This window comes from Lynx rufus, unplaced genomic scaffold (genome assembly GCF_022079265.1).
Source record: "Lynx rufus isolate CCGP_SWC_20201006 ecotype Redwood Valley unplaced genomic scaffold, mLynRuf1.p SCAF_20, whole genome shotgun sequence".
Lineage (NCBI taxonomy): Eukaryota > Metazoa > Chordata > Mammalia > Carnivora > Felidae > Lynx > Lynx rufus.
The window spans coordinates 17,624,254-17,644,646 of NW_025814835.1; the positions used below are offsets into that span (position 1 = coordinate 17,624,254).

Below are 20,393 nucleotides of genomic sequence, written 5' to 3' on the forward strand. Positions count from 1 at the left end.
TAATTCCATGGTGGGTGGGTGGGGGTGGGGAGGGAACACACAAGCCCGGAGCATTTCTTTTCGATGTGAGCTGCAGGTGTGCGGGTAGAAACACGGAGGCCCAAGCTGGCTTCAGAGACTTAAAAGTCCAGGTCGACTCTTCTCCTGACCCAACTCCCTTCAGCATTGCCCAACTCTCTCCAAACACTGCTCCATGGGTGTTTATGTGCAGATGAAGGAAAGCTCTCTGTTGACTCTATTTCCAAACCCTGCCTTTTGGAATTGACACAAGAAGAGGGCAAACTGCTCGCCAGGGTTGACCATCCAGTCAGCTGGCTCCAACCCCCTCTTCCAGCTTTCTGGCTCTGTCTCCTCAAACAAGCTACGGAAACAGACATCAATAACGCAGATAAAAAGCAGGGCCACATGGGCTTTGAACCCCAAGGCCAGAAGGCTTATTGCAAACGGGTCAGCTTCTCTCTGTGGCGTCCAGCCCCCAGGGGTGAAAGACCAAAGCTCCCCTCCTTCCTTCCTTGAGACCCTCCCTGCTCACGGTTGGGTCCCCATGGGTGGGGGACCCGAGCGTGACCTGTACTTTCAGGCATGCTCCCTCGGTGCTCCAGGTGGCCAAAGCCTCAGGTCTGCTGTGGCCGCAGGGGAGAGGAAGGCCGTAGCTTGGGACACATGCCTCCATCAACGCAAAGGCAGTATTCCATTCCGGTTAAATGCGCAAGCTCTGTAATGAGAGTGCTCGGTCTATCTCTTCCAAGTCCTGTGACCTTGGATGAGATTTTTCTTAATCCAGTCATCACTTTCCTTCTCCCATCTGAAAAATGGGAATAATGATGCACCTGTCTAGAAAGGCTGTTCAGAGGATTGAATGTGTTATTTCTAGGCGCGCCTGGGTGGCTCAGTTAAGTGTCCGACTCTTGTTTTTTAAATTTTTTAAATGTTTTTATTTATTTTTGAGACAGAGAGAGGCAGAGCATGAGCAGGGGAGGGGCAGAGAGACAGGGAGACACAGAATCCGAAACGGGCTCCAGGCTCCGAGCCGTCAGCACAGAGCCCGACGCGGGGCTCGAACTCACGGACCGCGAGAGCATGACCTGAGCCGAAGTCGGCCGCTTAACCGACTGAGCCACCCAGGCGCCCCTAAGTAACCGACTTTTGATTGTGGCTTAGGTCATGATCTGGAGGTTCGTGGGTTTGAGCCCTGCATCAGGTTCTGTGCTGATGGCTCAGAGTCTGCTTGGGATTTTCTCTTCTCTCTGCCCCTCCCCCGCTCATGTGCATGCTCTCTCTCTCTCAGAATAAATAAAAATTTTAAAATGTGATTTTTTTTAATGTTTATTTTTGAGAGACAGAGTGTGAGTGGGGGAGAGGCAGAGAGAAAGGGAGACGCAGAATCACAAGTGGGCTCCAGGCTCTGAGCTGTCAGCACAGAGCCCGACACGGGGCTCGAACCCACCCACGGTGAGATCATGACCTGAGCCAAAGGCGGAAGCTTAACTGACTGAATCACCCTGGCGCCCCAAAATGTGTTATTTCTAAAGCAGCTTAGAACACAGCCTGGAAGTTGGGGTGTCTCAAATAAATTAGTGGTTCTCAAACTTGAACACGAATAAGAATCTCCTGGAAAGAGTGCAACTGTAAATAGAGTCTGTAGGGCTCCACTTTCTGGGAGGCTTTGGGTGAGGGGTTCTTGGCTTTTGTGGGCACCGCCTGGTCCCTGCTGTGCCTGTAGCTCCCAACCAGGCAGCACGACCCTGCTTCCCCGGCTGCTGGCCCTGGTTGCCTTGTGGCCTGAGTCTTCCCAGATGGCTGTCTCACGTGTCCTGCAAAGTCCTTCCTCTTGACCAGTCGATGCTTCAGATTTCAGCTCAGGCAATATCTCTTCCAGGAAAACTTCCTTACCTGACTTGTGGGACGCACCTCCGGGCAGGGGCACAAGCCCTTATTTGCCATTGCCAAATTCAGTTTTTCTAAATGTGAAAGCAATCTCAGTGGGGGCAAAAACCTCATTTGAAAATCTGCATTCCAAAAATACACCTGGCCCCAAGAGCTTCGGATTGTGCATCTGTAGCACATTTTGCTCTGATTATTGGCTTTCTCCTTTGCCTTGCCACTAAATGAAAATCCTAAGGGTGAATGTTTGGTACAAATAATGATCAATTAGTATTTCTGGGTTGAATGAATGCATGCATGCATGCTTTTTTTTTTTTTTTTTTTGCAGGGAAATGGGTCTTTCTTATCCTCTGTGGCATTCTGCACCACTCCATGATATTTGTGGTAGGGTTTGTAAAATTAATTTCACATGGCTCTTTGGTTCTTCCTCCTTGGGACCAGGACTGTAATTGGGTAGGCTGTCCCCAGGTTGGGATGGGTAGGGCCTGGGAAGAATGTGTTTCAAAGAGCTAGACTCTTCCATTCTCCATTTATTTGAATAGGGTTTTGATAAAGAGGGAGCATTTCTGGGGCATTGGCATGTCTTTCATAGAAGAACTTTCCAAGACTGGGGAGGACGAGCCGGAGTGTTCACTCCTGAGATTCTCTTTTCCTTCGTCTCCCCCAAGACAAAACTCTACCTGTATCATAAGAAAAGGAGAGGGGGCGCCTGGGTGGCTCAGTCGGTTGGGCGTCCGACATCGGCTCAGGTCGTGATCTCGCAGTTTGTGGGTTCGAGCCCCACGTCGGGCTCTGGGCTGAGGGCTCGGAGCCTGGAGCCCGCTTCGGATTCTGTATCTCCCTCTCTCTCTCTGCCCCTCCCTCACTTGTGCTCTGTCTCTCTCTGTCTCTCAAAAATAAATACAAACATGTAAACAAAAATTAAAAAAAAAAAAAAAGAAAAGGAGAGGATACTCCACCAGACCCGCCCCTCTGGACCTGATAAAGGCCAAGAACTCCAGGGCAGGAAAGTGGGACAGATGCCTTGGCAGCTTCCAGCTGAGTTATTAGACAAGGAGAGGATGAGGAGGCCCAGACAGAGTTATGAGAGTTCTGCCTCCCAGTGTCCACGAGCTAAAGCATGCAGGCCTTTGGGATATACTGTGACAATGTGTTTATATTCTAAGTAAAGAAAAATGGGAGAGTTATTAGATAACTTAAGTCCAAATCTCACCTTGGTCCAAACTGCCTTTGACCACGTGCAGAGGTTGCAAACTCACATGCTTACCTGGGCCAGGCAGGTACTCTAGGTAATGAGTTAAGTGGGCCAGATGGAGTACAAGAAGGAGTGGAGGGGAGTGTGGCCAACTGGAAGGTTTCGGCCCCTATTCAGCTCCCATCCATTGACGGCAGGCCTTCGAATTTTTCATGAGAAATTGGGAAACCTGATTTTTGGGCGAAATGTTCCTCTTAAAAAAAATCCTGGGAAGGCCAAGTAAAGTTCATGGGTAGTCAAACCCATCGCCATTTTGCAATGTTTGTTTCCATACGTTCCGGGGTGCCGTATCTCAGGGAAGTCAGGTGATGTTAGGGAAGTCGGTGTGTGAATTCCTAAAATTTTCTGATCGCTCTGAGCTGTGTGGAGGCTGTCATTCTCCCTGCAGCTCCTCACTCTACTCTCACGCCAGAAGGCAGAGTGGGCTCCCCTCCTCCTTTTGCAAACACAAGGGCATTTTACCCGTGCCCTTGGTCAGCACCCAAAAGAGACGGCTGAGAAGCCGGCAGAAGTCACTTGTGAGGCACCTCTGCTTAGACAGCCCCATGTGGCCGGGACGCCTGCAGGCCTCGAAGGAAACGGCCATCTCTCGAGAACCACGCACACTGTTGCTTACACCATGAGGCTTCAAGATCGTGTCTGAAAGGATGGGAAGCAGAGCGAAAAGGCCACACGTTCATTCCCTACCGTTTTAGGCAACCGGAGGTCAAGGCGGCATGACTCTCTTAGACCATTTTCTGGTTTCAGTCTTTTGCTGACCGTCTCCTTGTTTCCTCTCCTGTTCTCTTGCCAGAGACCCCACATGCCTTTGTTTTTTTTCTTTTTTTTTTTTCTTTTTTTTTTTTAACAATCAACCGGGTCTGTCTTCAAGGTCATGTGGTGGAAGACGCTGGTCAGCCTGGCCAACATTTGATTGTTATTCGGGGGGTGGACAGACGCAGGAAACAGTGAGCGTTCTCTGAACTGAAATCCACTGACAACCTCCAAGCTCGCTGCAACCAGCAGCTTCACCCCACTCCCCAGACCGCTGTCCAGCCCCTGTTATTCCAGATTTCTCGAGCATCCAAGGTGCGGAGAACACGGATAAAACCCTAGGCTACCCGGTTGCTTATGGTGATGTGTAGGAAGGAGACCATTACATCAACAACCACCACAAGAGGCAGAAAGGGGCCAGGAAGGATGGAACTTCATTTGGTGGGGGCGCCAGGAAAGGTTTTGCGGATGAAGCAACATCAGAGATGGACGCTGAGGTCCGGGTAGAGCTGGATGTGTGTGGGAAGGTCACTCTTGTAGGGAGGACAGTGTGAACAACGGCAAGAGGGGAGGAGTGCCCGGGGTGGGTGGGGAGACGCTCTCTGGGAGTGAACAGAGGGGCAGGAAGGGAATGTGAGTCTGGAGCCTGACCCTGGCTTGGAGTGCTTGGCTGAGGAGTTGAGATTGTCATGGGTGAGCACCGGTGGCTGTTGAGGGATTTCTGCAGGGGGATGCGGTGACTAGCGCCGAGCCGTGTGCCAACTGGATTGGGAACTGGGAACAGGGCGAGGAGGAAAAGGGGTGTGCAGTCAGGGGGTTACTGTCCTCCCTGGGAGAGAAGTTTCTGAGGCTGGGAAGGTGGAGGTGAGGGTGTCTGCACCCTCCTGAGCTGGTAAGGGTGTTCCTGCTGTCCTCTGCCCCTCCCCCTTCTCCCGAGCCCCCACTCTGGTCAGGTGTTTGCCCCTGACTCCCCCCAGAACCTCTGCTGTTGAGATCACCAGGGACGCCCGGACGGCCACTTCCAGCGGGCATGCCTCAGTCGCTTCTTGGGGATCTTCCAGCAACACAGATCTTCCTCTACTCACGATGGGGTTACGTTCTGATAAACCCATCGTGAGTGGAGCGTATCATTAAGTCAAAAATGCATTGCTACACCTGACCTATGGAACATCAGAGCTTGGCCCGGCCTCCCTCACCCGTGCTCCGAACACTGACACGAGCCTGCGGTTTGAGAACCAGGTGTTGACTGTCGCATGCGATGCGCCGACCCTGGCGCTGAGGTTGAAGAACAGGATGGCGTGTGGGGACAGACGGTTGTCCGTGTGGCGGTCATTGACCCCCGTGCTCACTGGCTGACGGGGGGCCAGGTCACTGCCCCCCTGCCCAGTGTCACCGGAGAGGCCACCGCATGTCACTGGCCCGGGGCATGATCGATATTCAAACTTCCAAGTATGGTTTCCACTGAATGCCTGTGCCTTTTACACGATCGTAAGCTTAAAAAATTCAGTAAGTTGAGCCACAGTGAAGTCGGGACTGTCTGTAACAGACACACACAGTCTCCCCACCTTCATAAACAAGGTCTCTCCCTGTTTCTGGGACCCTGCCGGCTCCCGGTTTTCCTCCCACCTCTCTGGCCACTCCATTCCTGATGGTCTCACCTTCCTGTCCTGGGAAAGTGACAAGGCTTTCCTTTGCAAAGGCTGTGAAGGGCTTTAAATTCCGTCAACATGCTGACGGCACTTACGTTGGCATCTCCAGCCCGGACCCCTTCCTGAACTTCTGTGTTCAACTTTCCACTTGACCTCTTCTCTGGGTTGTCTAACAGATGTCTCACGTTCGTATATTGCAAGAGGGCCTTGACCTTACTCCTGATCCTGCTTAGAGCCTCTGTGTTTCTGCTCCTCGTCCCCACGTGTGTTTCCCCACGGAGCCACGTGGCTCACCCTCCCACCTCCTTGAGGTCTTCACCTTGACCCACCCCGTCTAGGCTTGGACCCTCCCACGCTGCCTTCATCCTTCCTCTGCTCGCTTTCCTTTCTTGCCTTCAACGTTTAAGGTCACGTGCATTTGATTTGTGTACGTGTTTCCCGTTTGTTTGCCTCCACTAGAATATACATTTCCGGATGGAAAGGATTTTTGTTTTGTTTCACTTTGAATTGCGGTATTCTTCCCCCCTCCCACCCCCCCACCCCGCCCCCCAAGTATGTAGCCCATGGAGCAGTGGCACGTGCCTGTTTGCTGAATGAATGAGTCAATGGAAAACTGAACTTTTTCCCTCTTTGGACTTGGGGAGCAAAGCCATGTGGAAGGTCAAAGATGAAGTTCCAGTGTGGATGCCTGGAAGACACCAGGGTACAATTCCCAGAAATGTAGGAACAAGGGAGAAGTTTGAGAGTGGTGTCAGTTTAGACTGGGGCATGCTGAGATTTTGGATGTGAGAGTTGAGGGCTCTGGGTCAGGCTGGGGGAGGAGGTAGATTTGGGAATTGCCCACACAGAGGTGATGACTTTAAGCCATGAGAGGAGGAGGAGGAAGACGAGGGGGAGGAGGAGGAGGGGGAGGAGGGGGGGAAGGAGGTGGGTGGTGGGGGGGAAGAGAAAGAGAACCAAGAACAAATTATTGGGGAACATCATTCAGGGGAGGAGAAAAACCAGCATGAATAGTTAGGGGGAGAATAATCAGGAAGGTGAAATGTCGTGGCAATCAAAGAGCATTTAAAGAAAGAAGAAACGGTTGCTAGCGTTGAACACTGTACAACAAGGAAGAGTGAAGACTGGGGAAAGGGGAGAAGCGGCCACCCCGAGACCTGCTGTCCTATTGCCCAAATACCCCGGATGGCCTGAGCACCAGGCAGGAGTACTGTGGGAACTGGTGGAGATTCTGTACATAGCAGAGCGGTGCAGTCAGAGCTTTGCCGGAGGCAGGCTAACAAGAGTACAGGTTGGCTGGCAAGAGGAGAGAAAGAAAGAGGACTCGTTCTAGAAGGGTAATTCAGCCATCCCAACTCGAGGAGTTCTGGAGTCCAGCTTAAGGGTTGGTGGCTTCAGTGTTTAATGCTCATAGAGCAAGCGACTGGCCCGACGTCCCCGGGGTCCTTGGGTTGCCCAGACCCTCAGGTTGGGTATGACCATCGCTCTTCCCATGTCACCAGCAATGGGTATTTCCCAATGCTGTGGCCCAGCTTCCACAGCTAATATTTGTCCCCTATTGATCCAGTCGCCAGCCTGTTATTTTTTAACCGGAGTCCAGGGTTCAAAGGCCTGACTTCTGTTTAAACACTCATTACACTGGGGAGGGCATGTCCCTCCGATAATCTCAACTGATGAATAAGCGAGGATCTTCTAAGTCAATAGAGACAGCAAAGAAGGCAAGAGAGGGTGAGGACAGAGGGGGAGGGGTTGGGGGTTGGGGGTTGGGACAGTGGAAAGACCCTACTGGCAGAGGAGCCCTTAGCATTTGTTAAGAGAGCTAAGTGACTAGGACTGGAAGGACCAATCCCAAACCCAAACCCAAACCTTCTGTCACAAGTAATACTGAATATGTTATAAGAAATCCTTTATCAAATAGAAACTCTAAAAAATATAACAACATCCTGGTGGTAGGGGTAGAGAAATCCTTCTTAGGGGTAGAGAAACCGGCCCTCAGGCTCTGGTCTGTCACGGCCTTTCAAATCTGTCGGGCAAAGGGGGGTTTGTCTTGTCCTGGACGGTATCTGGAAAACACGCGCTTGCTTTTGCGGGTGGAGAGGGCTCTGTCCTGTGGGCAGGTGGAGGCAGTGTGGCTTCCTTTGAGGGCCTGGGGTGGGGGCTGCGGCTGAGAACAGGCTGGCTTTTCAGGTGCGTGTCCCTTACGAATTTTACGGCCCGAAGCATGGCCCCCGCCCTCAGAAGTCCCCCTCTACTCGGTTTGCCGATGGCTAACGGCCATCGTTTCAATCTTCGTTCCTTTTCGTTTAAGCCAAGCAGCACCTCTGGAATTGCTTAAGGTGAAAATACTTCTGCTAGGGGTCATGCGTTCGGTCTTATCAATCATTTACATCTTGGTGGAAACGAGTGTGGTGGTTCTTCCCTCCGGGAGGTTTGGCGGAGGGGAGGCAGAGGGGCAGGGGGGCGCAGAGCTGGGGAGGTCTGCAGCCAGGCGTTCTGGGCTCAGATCCCCCCTTCGCAAGTCTCTTCACCTCTCAGTCTGTTCCCTCGTGCGCAACTTGGGCCTAGTGATACCGGCCTCGTTAGGCTGATGTAGACATCTATGGTAAGTACCCGTAGTCTTATCCTGAGAGTCAACCGAGGACCCCAAAAGCTTGGCAAATGGCAGCCAGGCCACCATTCCACGGGGAAATTCACTCCGCAAAGGGATGCCGGTGGCCGAAGACACACCAGGGCAGCATTCGGCTTCTCGTTCCCAGACTCCTTCACCTTTCCTCTGGGCACCACCGGAGATTTCCCAGCCTCCTTTGCAGTGGGCAAGTGGGGATGTCCCCCCTCCAGACCGGGCCCTCCTGCAGTCCTCCAGCCTCTGCTTGTGGGCTACAGAGGACCGTGCCCCAGGGGATGGTGGACCCATGAGGGGAGGTGCCTGAGTTCCGGGGGGCTTTGGGAGCCGAGTGTCCCCTCTAAACTACACAGGGCCATGGGGAATAAGCCTTTATCTTAGTAAGAAGCCGCTTGGGGGTTCCTTGTTACAGCATTAACTTGCCCTGACTGATAAAACTCCTGTCTCCTTCCCTCCTCAGGATGCATCCACGAGGAAGGGGGCCGGGGGGCTGGGGGGGCAATCCAGACCACCCTCTCCATCTTGAGGCACTGATGACCGACTGCAGCCAAACGTGCCTGGATTTCAACCTGTAAGTTCAAGACGATTGCTGCATGTAAACAACAGGTGCAAACATCCTGCAAGGTGACTGCATCTGTTTGAAAAGTGGAGATTCTCATGTTATAATATATATGAAACAGGGGATACTATTTGGATAACTAAACTGTTGTCTTTTTCATTCATGATGACCTATGGCTTCCCACCCATAGGCTTAATGGGTTTTATGGTTCTAAGGCCGTGTAGACGCCAGGTAGAATTTAAAAAGTCACCGTAATGTCGCGTGGTTCCATTTCTATGAGATTCAGGAACAGGCGAAAACTCATCTATGGTGGAAAAAATTCAGAACAGCAGTTACTGGGGGATGGGGGGAGGGCACAGGAGTGGAGACTGACCAGGAGGCGACATGAAAGAACTTCCTGGGGCAATGAGAATTTGGGTTACATGGGTGCACGCCTTTGTCTAAACCCAGTGAACGTACACGTAAGATTAATTTCATCGTATGCGAATTTTACCTCTGTTAGAAAGGGGGACAGCATATCCAAAATGGAGTCACTTGTGCCAAGACTTAATACCTGATTTAGGTACAGTCTCATCCCCTCCCCGCACTCCCAGGAACGTGACCTTTAACCAGCTAACCTGGAACTTCCTGGGTCAGCACTAGGGGGTAATTCACAGAGACCCCTTCTGTTGCCCTTAGGAGGGTGACTTATCTGACACAATGAATTCTTTGCTAATAATGTCCTACCCCCTCCCCCCTTTAAAACCCTTCCATTTTGTACCGCTCCTTGGAGCTCTCTTTGTTAGATTGGATGCTGCCTGATTCATGAGTCGTTTAGTAAGGCCAATTACCTCTCCAAATTTACTCCGTTGAATTGTCATTTAATGCCTCCAAAGGAAAAAAAAATGTAAATGATAAATCTAGTTAATGACAGGCATGCTGAAGGAATTGGGGAGGGGGGAGACAATGGTCCCTGCAATTTACTTTGCAGGGCTCCAATAATCACCATGAATTAAAGGATCGGTAGAGAGGACTAGGGTAAGGCAAAGAGTGAAATGCAGCGGCAGAACTATGGGGTGGGGGTACCGTTGTTCACTAGAAAACTCTTTCAACTTTTCTGTTTTCGTAACAAAACGTGGGAGGGGAGAAAAGTGCTTTGGGACTCAAGGCTGACAGTCCTTAGTACTAAGGGAAATGGCATTGCCAGGCTCTGATAAGAGGCAGATTTTTGTTCATTTTGATAAAAATGCATTTATTGTGAGATAGAAAAAGCACGAGTGGGAGAGGGGCAGAGAGGGAGAGAGAGAATCCCAAGCAGGCTCCACGCTCAGCAAGGACTCCGATGTGGGGCTCGATCCCACGAACCGTGAGCCCGTGACCTGGGCTGTATCGAGAGCCGGACGCTCAAAATGACGGAGACATCTAGGCACCCCGGTTTTTGTCCGCTCTTAAAGCTTCTCTAATCCAGAGCTAAATCTAGACGATTCATAGCTTCTACCTTTGGCTTGTATCGTTATTCAGTCTCCCCAAGGCCAAGCAGGACTGAAAATGGTTAATACCTGAATTCTGGGAACTCTGTGTACCACGTCCATGGCAGGATAATACTTAGAAATTGCCCCAAAGTATACCACCCCTTTAATCAGAGGGATGTGCCTCTCACACATGGCTCTCTTCAGTGCTTCATCTATTCGATGTGGGAAACAAAGGCAAAAGAAGACATTGAATTGCCTTACAGCTTACAGCCCACGGACGTGTTCTTGAGGCAGGCCATGACCTTCCTCTACGAACTCAATTGCCTTGATGTTAATTCTTTGCTAGAGGCAAAAGGCAGTCTCAGCTTAACATTATCCCCACCTCCAGGATCCTGTTAAGTCTTACCATATAAAAATTCCTTGGTCTCTACCCCCCACTCTTAAGATATAGGTCAGTGATCAACTCCAAGCATATGGCCCCCTGATATACATCATGATGAAGGTTCTACTAGCCAGTAGCAGATGACCCAGGCCCTTCAGGGTCCTGGGAACTTTGCTTCCAAAATTCCCGAGACTTACCCTCTCCCTAACCCCCTCCCAACTTGAAGGTATACAAACCCGCCACCCATCACAACCCCAGGGCAGCTCTTTCTGCCCAGGGGTCCCCATGTGCTAATAAAACCGCCTTTTTTGCACCGAAGAGGTCTCAAGAATTCTTCGACCGTTTGCTCTGAACCCCAACATCTCCACATCACATCCGTCTTGGCGTGCTTTCTGTGTGCCGTGTCCCACACCCCTTCCAAGCTAACTTGTCTGCAAGCCAGCTGCGCCCTCAGGGGGGAAACAAAGGCTCTCCTCAAACACTGGGGTGCGGTGAGGCAAAGCAGAAAAGCTTTGGGAGAAAACCGGTGCCCTCCTCTCCTGCCACTCTGGCCCCAAACCCCGGTCTCTGTCACTCTGTACCCTGTTCGAATAGGGAGCAAAGTGCCCAGGAGGCAGAACTGGCGATGGGGGCCTCATCCACGCGTGAAAACGGCAAGTTTGCTGGGCACCTGGCTGAGAGTGGGGTCAGGTCAGAACAGGCAGCTCACACTTCAAGAAGTCACTTAGGTGGACGCATCTCCCGTGGGGCTCTGCAGAGGGGCGGGCAGGGGTGGGGCTGGCGGAGTTCACCTTTTTTCCTGGTCTGGCCTGAGACAGTGCCACAAAGGGAAGCTTCCTTCTCACGAAGTCCCCACCCGTGGGCGTCCCCCAGGTCGTGACAGGGTCCTGCAATCTACTAACCAAGGAGACTGGGTCTTCAGTAAACTCCCCAGCGAGATGTTTTCCCGTCCAAGTCCCATAAAGACCTGCTGGGGGTCCGCCGCCTGAGTTCTGTGGGAGCCTACCACTTGGTGTTCTCCCCCAAGGTGAGGGATCTGCAGGTGGTTTTTGCGCTCTTACATCCGGGGACCATTGGCCGTGGCCCCTTCAGAGGCAAACCTTGGGGATGAGAACTCTCGGATCCCCGCGCTGGGCACCGACGCTCCTACTGGGGGCTTTTACCGTGACCGAGGGGCTCAGATCGCTCCTGGGCTTTGGCGGAGGTCAAGAGCTTATTAACCGAGCAACCGTGTAAAGGATACACGAGAACTTCTTTATTCCACCCCTTGTCTTTCTGTCTAAGAAAGAACATCCACAAGTTTGGAGCTGTGCCACCCCACCGGCACCTCCCTCCCTTGCCTGTGTGCATCCGGCCGGAGGAGGCAGGCCTGCCCAGCAAGGTGCCATCTGCTGCTAAACTGAAAAAGGACTAAATTATGTCCTGCTTGGATGTTACCTCCCGGCAGTCCCTGAGGGGACAGGCGAGGGCCATCAAGAGGAGGCTTTTGCTCTAAAAAGGAAACTTTTTTTTTTTTAATTTTGAAAGAAAACGTTGTTAATGCTGACAAACACTAAAGGTTTAGAAAAAAATACAATAAAATGGAAACGTTTCTGAGGAGGCTACCGTTTTAACTGGGAATTGACAGGAAATCTGGAATCTGATAGCCTCTTTCTTCTGAGAACCTCTCTGGGCTTCATTACTGAGTCTTATTAACTCACATTAAATTGAAAGTTGGTTGCTTAAAACCCAGAGGTAAAAATATGCCTTGCTAGGGATGGACTCCTATGAATTATGCAAGTGTAAAGTCACTAATTCTCAAATTTAGTAACAAGATGACAGATGGCTCAGAACAGATGCGCATTCCAGCGAGTGTAAGCCTTGTGCTTTGGGCAGACTTTAATGATTTTTTAAAGGTGTGGGGCTTTGAGGGATATTAAGGGAAAGAACGTCCTATAAATCTGCAGGCATTTAAAACCCCTGAAACAATTAAGACAATGCATTCACCAAGAAGCTTCAAATCAAATCAGACAACCCGCAATACTCGGTGTAGAAAAACGTTCCAGCTTCCATAATTCTTTATTAAATATTTGACAAGTTGTATCACTTCTTTACAACGACTTCATTTTGTCACATTTCTCTTTTGCTGTCAGGAAAACAATCTACAATTTCTCTTCAGATCTCTTAAGAAAAATGAAAAGCAAAAAGGATTTGTACTTAAAACTTTTCCTGTATCAAATTCAACCATATTTTAAAGCGATTCTGATTGTGAAAAGGAGCGTTATCCGTAAGTTGTCTTTAAAAAATTTCCCAGTAGTTTGGTTTTTAGTCACTGTATCAAATAGTACTTGGCTTTGTATTAGGAGGTGGGGTTTATAATAAAAAGTTATGAAACATTGAGAATTCATTTGGAATGCTTGAAACTCTTTTCACCTTAAAAGTCACCGTTGTTTTCATGTTTCATTTGGTAATAAATCCTGAATTAGGGAATGACAGCATATTAGCATCATTTTCCTGGGGTGCTCTCAGGCTCCGAGGGTCAGAAATCTCAGGACACGGCTTGGAGAAGACTGTAGAAGGACTAAGCTCTCACTCCCTTTCGAAACCAGATTGCTCAAGAAAGGTGTAAAAATGCTATACAAATATATACATATATATTTGGACAGCATACGTACGTATGTATGTATATACATATCACATAAGTAGTAGTAAAGGAAAAACAAAGTCACGCGAAGTTAACATGAAGGAAACCGTGACAATCTAGGTGAAATCAGTCTGAGTAAGAGGGCAAGCTGGCTTATACAGGAACACAGATGTCTGCAGACACAGGGTTATGGTCATCAGAAAGGCTTTCAATGCTCTGACACAAGGTTGGGACGCAGTACACAGAGGTCTGTCGCCAATGTCGTTAGATTCCCATCGGAAACGTGAAACCGACAAACAAGACACGCACCTTAAACATGCGCTGCTTTGCGCGTTAACGCCTTTCACAAAGGACAGATGTCTAGGGAGAAGTTTTACTGGAAAATTTCATACAAACAGAAAGCGATCCTCTCCTGAAATAAAACAGTATACAAGCTCACGTCCTAATGCTACAGCATTGTTTCTGACACACTGAAAGCACGCCGGGGTGGGGATGTGTGTATGCAAGTGTATATACACTATTCATTAAGGCTTAGATAAATTAAAAAAAGTGGTCCAAAGTATATCACATTTTCTTCCCAGTTTTAAAATCTAAAGTACAAAGTGGAGTTTATCAGGAGTTTTAAAAACACATCTCAGACCTGAAATTGGCAGTTTTGACATGACTTATCAGGATGTACCCCAAAGCCTGAATGAGACAGAGGTAGTGCTCAGATCTCCTGGGGGCCAGGAAGGGAGCAGGCCAGACAGTTACTCTGCACAGCAGCACCCCCTACTGACGAGGCAGGAAATGACACCGGACAGCGGTGACCTCTCCCTGTCAGGACACCGGCGTGGAGCTAGCAGAAAAGAAAGTGGGTGCCTAGCGCAGTGGGGAGGGGCTTGGGAATTGACGAACCCACGCTGTCTATAGATTTTGAAAGTTCGGAGGTGAGATACAAGACTTACGAAAATGCTCGAGTCGGGTGTTAAACAATTAGCAACTGTTGGGGCAATCAGTAATTTGCTGCACATGAACGTGGCTTTCAAGAGAGCCGATCTGGATCTGGCAAGATCAAACAGCAATGGGACACGCTATTTAACAACGTGAGATGTAGAAAGTGGTTCAAATATTTTGCAAAATCATTTCTCCGAATCTGTCACTGCATCCTTATGTGGGAGGAATAACCCATGTCAGACGCTTTGGAGCATCTGTCATCTGACCATCAGGAATAGCTCATGTTCGACCATAGGGCCTTGTAAACAAAAATTAAAGAAGCATCTTACATTCTTGTGATCTGGTACAGAATATAGAAAAGTCAATAACGGAAAATGCGTTAAAGCGGAATACAACTTTGAAACAGACAACTGCCTCATTGTCTCCTGTTCCAGAGGCAGCGGTGGAAAAGCAGCGCACTATGGGAAGCCAATCCAGGCTTTCCAAATTCGCCTTCAGGCCAACAAGGGACGGGGATCGAAATCCTGTAGTTGTGATAACTCATGTCCATCATGCAGTTGCCCTGGAACCAGCTTCTTAACCTTGTGGCAAAATGACCCATAATAATGGTACCTTCTTCAGGAAACTTAAAACAAGCCAGACTCGGGGAATTTTTAAGAGAACGGGGGGGGGGGGGAGAGGGGCGGGGGGGGGGGGACCGAGACCTTGGACTTGGGAGAAGGGCCACTGCTAGGGGTAACAGGAAGAGGTGGCCCACCCTCCCCGCCAGGCCTGTGGGTTCCAACGGTGCGTTTTCTTAACCACCACCTGTGACTCTGTCCTGGAGGCAAGGGACAGTGGCTGTCAGGACTTGGAGAAAACAAGATCTAGGACTGTTTTAGACAGAGTGAAGCATCAAGAACTGCTGAGATTGAGGGAACCTCATGTGTGGATTAAAAGCAAAACAAAAGAAAAACAAACCCCAAACCCAGCACTATTCAGCCGTTACTGCAATCCAATATTTAGTGGTAGGTGAACTGAACCGTCATTCACAAATGCGTCATTCAAGTATTCAAAGGGGTCCAGTTCGGTAATTCTTATCTGCTCCTGGTACAGGAAGTAGCTTAGGATGGGCTTTTCTTTCACATTTTTAACACTTTGCCTAATTTGCCTTTACTAAATATTCTGATTTTTTGAGTATACAGTTTGCAAAATGACAGAATCCCAGTTCTTCAACTAGAATCGTAGGCTTTCTCCCCTATAACGACATGATCACTCTCAGAATCCATCCAAGCACTGGCTTTGGCGTGAGCCTAACAAGAAAGCCCTCTGGACAGTGAGGGGTTACACAAAGGGGTTTTTTTTTGCCATGGGACACTGGTTATATTGACTGAAGGGGGGAAAAAATCCCACAAGTAGATAAAAATAATAAGCAATGTTGTTTTTTCTGATTACTCGACATCTAAGCTCTCTGATCACTGTTGGGTATTTTTAAATCAATAGGAAAGGGGAGCCAACCCTCAGCTCTGCAGAAATCCTTCTCCTCTCAGACACCTCCGACCTCTGCACCTCTATAGGCAGTTCATTTATAACCACAAACGTTCCTGGTTTCTCACGAGCCACCCGGAGCTGGGGAACAATGAATTTCTTACACCAAAAGGTCCTTCTTCCGTAACAAACGGGGAGGCCCTGAAACCACAATTTTCTGTCTTTATCTACGAGCGGCAAGGGATCACATCTCTAGAGTCCCCCCACTCGCGACGGGGTTTAGAACAACACAGGTTAAAGGGACAGCAGGGCTGAACTGCCACGCTGCCTCAGGCTTTCTCTCAAAACACCACGGAATCCCGCAACGAACGCTCACAAGAGCCAAAGGATCCCGACGGCGCGGAACCCTCCCCCTGGGCACCGCCAGCTTCGCGGCGCGACCGCGGGGGTCAAGTCGGAGAGTGCCCGCTCACTTTTAACCCAGCACAGAACAGACACAACTTGGGCGGTACACAGTATTGAAGCATGCAACATGTCCTAGGTGACAAAACCCGGTTAGGCGGAGTGTGCATTAAAATGATCTTGGTAGTTGAGTAGAGATCACAAAACAATTGGTGAGGACAGGTGTGTAGGCTCAGCTTTACATCCAGGTTTTATACACCAGCAGCCAGATTCACAATTGATAGATATTGCACCAGAAAGATGTGTGCAGGGAGGAGAAGTCATCATCACATTTAATGTCTATGATTTAAAAACAACAACAACCCATCAACAAAACCAGGTAGGACCCCCAGGGAGAACATAAAGTGCCTTCGGAACTGGTGCCGTTAGAGCAAAAACTGGTTATTTAGCTACCGCTAGCAAACGCGTACAAACGGGACACGACACAGATCTGGTTTCCACGGTTTCAAATCAAGCGAGTGTCGAGGCCCATTCAAATGTCTCTACGACAAACAGCAAAGAGTTTGGAAAAGGTAACAGAAGAATGGCCGTACAGCATCATGGAGGGTTAAGTAACTTCTCTAATGAGAAAGGATAGTCCGACCCTGCCTCCAATGTGTTCTAGCACACGGAATTACTTCTAAGGAATAACGGTGTGGTTCCTTCCTTCAAGTCAACACCAAATTTGTCATGCTAGGTTACAATTCTCTCAGCCTGGAGCTATTACGCTAAATTTGCACGCACACACACAATGTAATATCCAGTTTGTTTTCCATTCTCTCAGAGTATGGAGAAAAGTAGCATTATGTCTAATGTTATATTTGAAATTCTCTCAAAGTACTTGTCCGTAGGTATCTGGACAAAAAAAAAAAAAAACAAAACAACACAACAACAGTCTTTCAATTCTAATAACATAGGGAGTGGGGGGGGGGTGTCAAAGTACTTCAAAAATAAAAATGTCACTGACATTAAACCTGGTATGAAATTCAAATACAAAAAAAATATGCTCACTTTTCCAAGTACACGAGACATCTTTAATTGTAATGAAATAAAATCTGAAAATCGGTCTAAATCATTTTAAAAAGTAAACATGAGTTGTAATACTATACCTGTAGAGTGATTAATCCCATTCATTGTCATTATAAAGTATGTAAAATATTTATTAAGGGCTTTGCCTACAGAGGCACAACATAAATAGAATAAGTCCTCCTGAAATGTTATTAGTGTACACATCAACCAGTTGATAATTCGTGGTGGAAAATGCAGGAACGCGACCTGGGACCGGGCTCCCACGTCTGAACCTGGGCAAGTCGCGGGTGGAGGCCCCGCCCCGGGAGCCAGGCCGCCGTGTACGGCCGCTCTTCCGCCTCGGTCTCTGCAAAGTTGGGTGTTGGGCAAATGCAAAAGTGCAAGCAGGACTCGCTCGATGAACAACCACCCCGAGGAGGGGGGAGCTTAATCCACCCCCTCGAATCCTTGAGCGTTTTCCACGGCCATGAGAAGTTTCTCTCGTAAATCTTCGAAGGTTTCATACGGAGGTAAGTCAAGGCGATTAAAGCTGCAAAAGTAACAGAAAGAACAGGTAAAAAGGCATCCTTCTTGCCCTGCAGTCACAACGGCATTTCCTAGGTTCGCCTAAGGAGGCATCTGGTACCTGAGCAAGAGCGTGCAGAGGTCTTCACCAACAATTCTGAGTATCAACAATAAATGCCAGCAATGGGGGCGCCTGTCGGTTAAGCGTTGGACTTCGGCTCAGGTCATGATCTCACAGCTCATGGGTTCGAGCCTCGTGTTGTGCTCTGTGCTGACGGCTCGGAGCCTGGAGCCTGCTTCGGATTCTGTGTCTCCCTCCCTCTCTGCCCCCCCACCCCCCTGCTTGTGCTTGCTTTCTCTCAGAAATAAATAAACTTAAAAAAAAAAAAAAAAGGCCAGCAATGAAATCGTCCACGCCAAAGAGGCTGCAGAACCCACGGGGGAGAGGAAGGAATTTTCTGGGGTCACTGACATCCGTGCCAAGTTCCAAACCCTCGAACACAAAGAACTGACATGTTAGGGATGAACCAAAACCAAGGCTGAGTCTATTTTGAATGCTCTCGCTTATTCTTATTCTGCGCTAGCTCCCAAGCTAAGTGCTTTTCCTGGTGGTAACTCAGGTTGTTTTCATCACGGGCCTCTGAGGCGGGTAATGGTTTCTCTAGATTCAGGTCCTGGAGCAGAGAGGAAATGTCAAGGGGCCCGAGCTCTCATTCCCAGGAAACCAGGCGGCTGGCGTCTCCAGAATTCCAACGCTAAGCTGCCTGCTCAAAGCAAAGGCGAGCAAGTAATCGACATCTGGAGTGGAAAGCCGCATTTACAGCAAGCCTCCAAATATCTAGAGGCTTCAGCCTGGCGACAGGGAAGCCTGCAGACAAACAGTGGCCTCCGTGGGCGATGAGGCACACCCGTCTATGAGAACAGGTTCAGATACTGGCTCTGCGATGTGACCTTGGGCGCGTTACCTTACTCTGAATGCTTTTACTCTGAATACCTTACTCTGTCTGCTTTTTCTGTGAAACTGGGAAACTGCTCCCAGGATGCCAGGAAGGTCAAACCAGAACGCATGTAAGGTGTTCCTCGCACCAAGCAAGCGCCCAAAGATGGCAACCATGGTTCTCTGTCACTCACCTCTCACTGAATGCCTGCATGGGGCACAAGGCGTTAGAATCGACACCCATGGGGGTGCCCTGCTGACACGTACCGGTCATGAAAATGGCCACATGCACTTGCCAAGGCTAGTGACGGTTGGAATAAGAGTGAATGTTTGTGCAGCACGGCAGTCACCACTGCTAAGTACTCTTGGTCTACTACCTCAGTGAATGCTAGCAATCACCCCTATTCTAGAAAAGAGGAACGGAAGCACAGAGAGATTAGGTAACTTGCCCAAGGTCACGCAGTAAGTGGGAAAACCAGAACTGTGCCCCAGGCTGGCTCCAACACCTGGCTCAGACCACTGTGCCGCCCCAGCATTGAAAACCCCCTCCTGGCACTGACCTATGATTCCAAACATGAACAGCACGAGTCCTTATGTTTCAAAAACTAACAGTTATCAGCAGCCATTAGAAATGGACACACATCCACGGTGGGCCCTTTAGAGACCCTTAATGTGTTTCACAAGACCCACCGAGCACTCAGACTTTTAAGTCGCTAAACACCAAAGTTACAGCAGAGGACAACACGAGGCTTCTCAAACTGGACTTCTCAGAAACCCAAGAATCCTGAAGACTAAGTCCAAAAGGGTTTTCAGTTTGGTAATGGTCTCAAACGTTACCTTACCAGCTGTCACCACAGAGCTCCACGTTTGGAGACCGCACTTAGAAACAGCCTGTCACAGAGGCGCCCGGGTGGATCCGTCGGTTGGTTAAGTGTCTGACTTCAGCTCAGGTCATGACCTCACGGTTCGTGGGTTTGGGCCCCGTGTCGGGCTCTGTGCTGACAGCTCAGAGACTGAAGCTCTTTCGGATTCTGTGCCTCCCTCTCTCGCTGCCCCTCCCCTGCTCACACTCTGTCTCCCTCTCAAAAATAAATAAATATTTTTTAAAAAATGAAAAAACAAAACAAAAACAAAAACAAAACCCAAACCCCAGCCTGTCACAGAAGCTGACTTTAGTCTGACCCGCAGTTGGTCTTACACAGTCCGGGGCCTGCGATCCCTACGGGGCCTAGTGATGCGTTCTCGAGGATCTGTGACCATCTTTCTGTTGTGTATGACCATTGCTTCCAATTATCGTGATGGTCATAGGAGTTAACGCATCTAACGTGCTCAGGACAACGCCTGGAACACAGTAAGTGCCTGGTAAGTGTCTGATGAGCCAGGAGCCTGGCTGGCTCTGACCTACCACTTAGCCAGCTGAGTGGCCTCCATATTCTCGGTGGGACCCGCTTCCTCATGTGGAAGACGTGTGGGCTGCCTGAGGTCATTTTTGGTCTCCAAAGAGTGGGTGGGTCTGCGAGTCTTTGAAAAGTATAAATATCCAAGCAGTGACCTTTGATGGGACAGTGAAATGAAGCCCTTTCAGTCATTTCATCTGAGAGGTTTATGAGCTCTCCGGGTAAATCGGGTTTTTATTCTGAAGCTTAATGGTCGATTTAACATTTTCACAAAACCTGGACGAAATCAGACCTATCTATAGCTAAACTGGATGGTGGCACTGCTGTGGGCAGCCGGCCCACTGCAGTCTGGGGGCCAGGCCGGGAGCAGAGCCACCCAGAGAAACAGGCCCACCCCTGCCCGCAGCCTGCCCTCTTCTTCACCGGGCGGGAGTCTGAGCATCAGCAGGCCGACGCCTGTCACTTGATTTCTGGGACCCACACAGGAGCAAAGAGGCTCCGCT

General features: G+C 49.5%; 1 protein-coding gene across 1 annotated transcript in view; it reads right to left on the reverse strand.

Annotated features, from left to right (window-relative positions):
• Positions 1–15,790: 15,790 nt before the first annotated feature.
• The window catches only part of NEDD4L (NEDD4 like E3 ubiquitin protein ligase), a 342,953-nt gene continuing 338,350 nt past the window's right edge, over positions 15,791–20,393 (reverse strand). Inside the window, exon 30 of the mRNA XM_047086375.1 lies at positions 15,791–17,581. Coding sequence (XP_046942331.1) covers positions 17,479–17,581 — 103 coding nt within the window. The 3' untranslated portion in view covers positions 15,791–17,478. The remainder of the gene's footprint in view (positions 17,582–20,393) is intronic.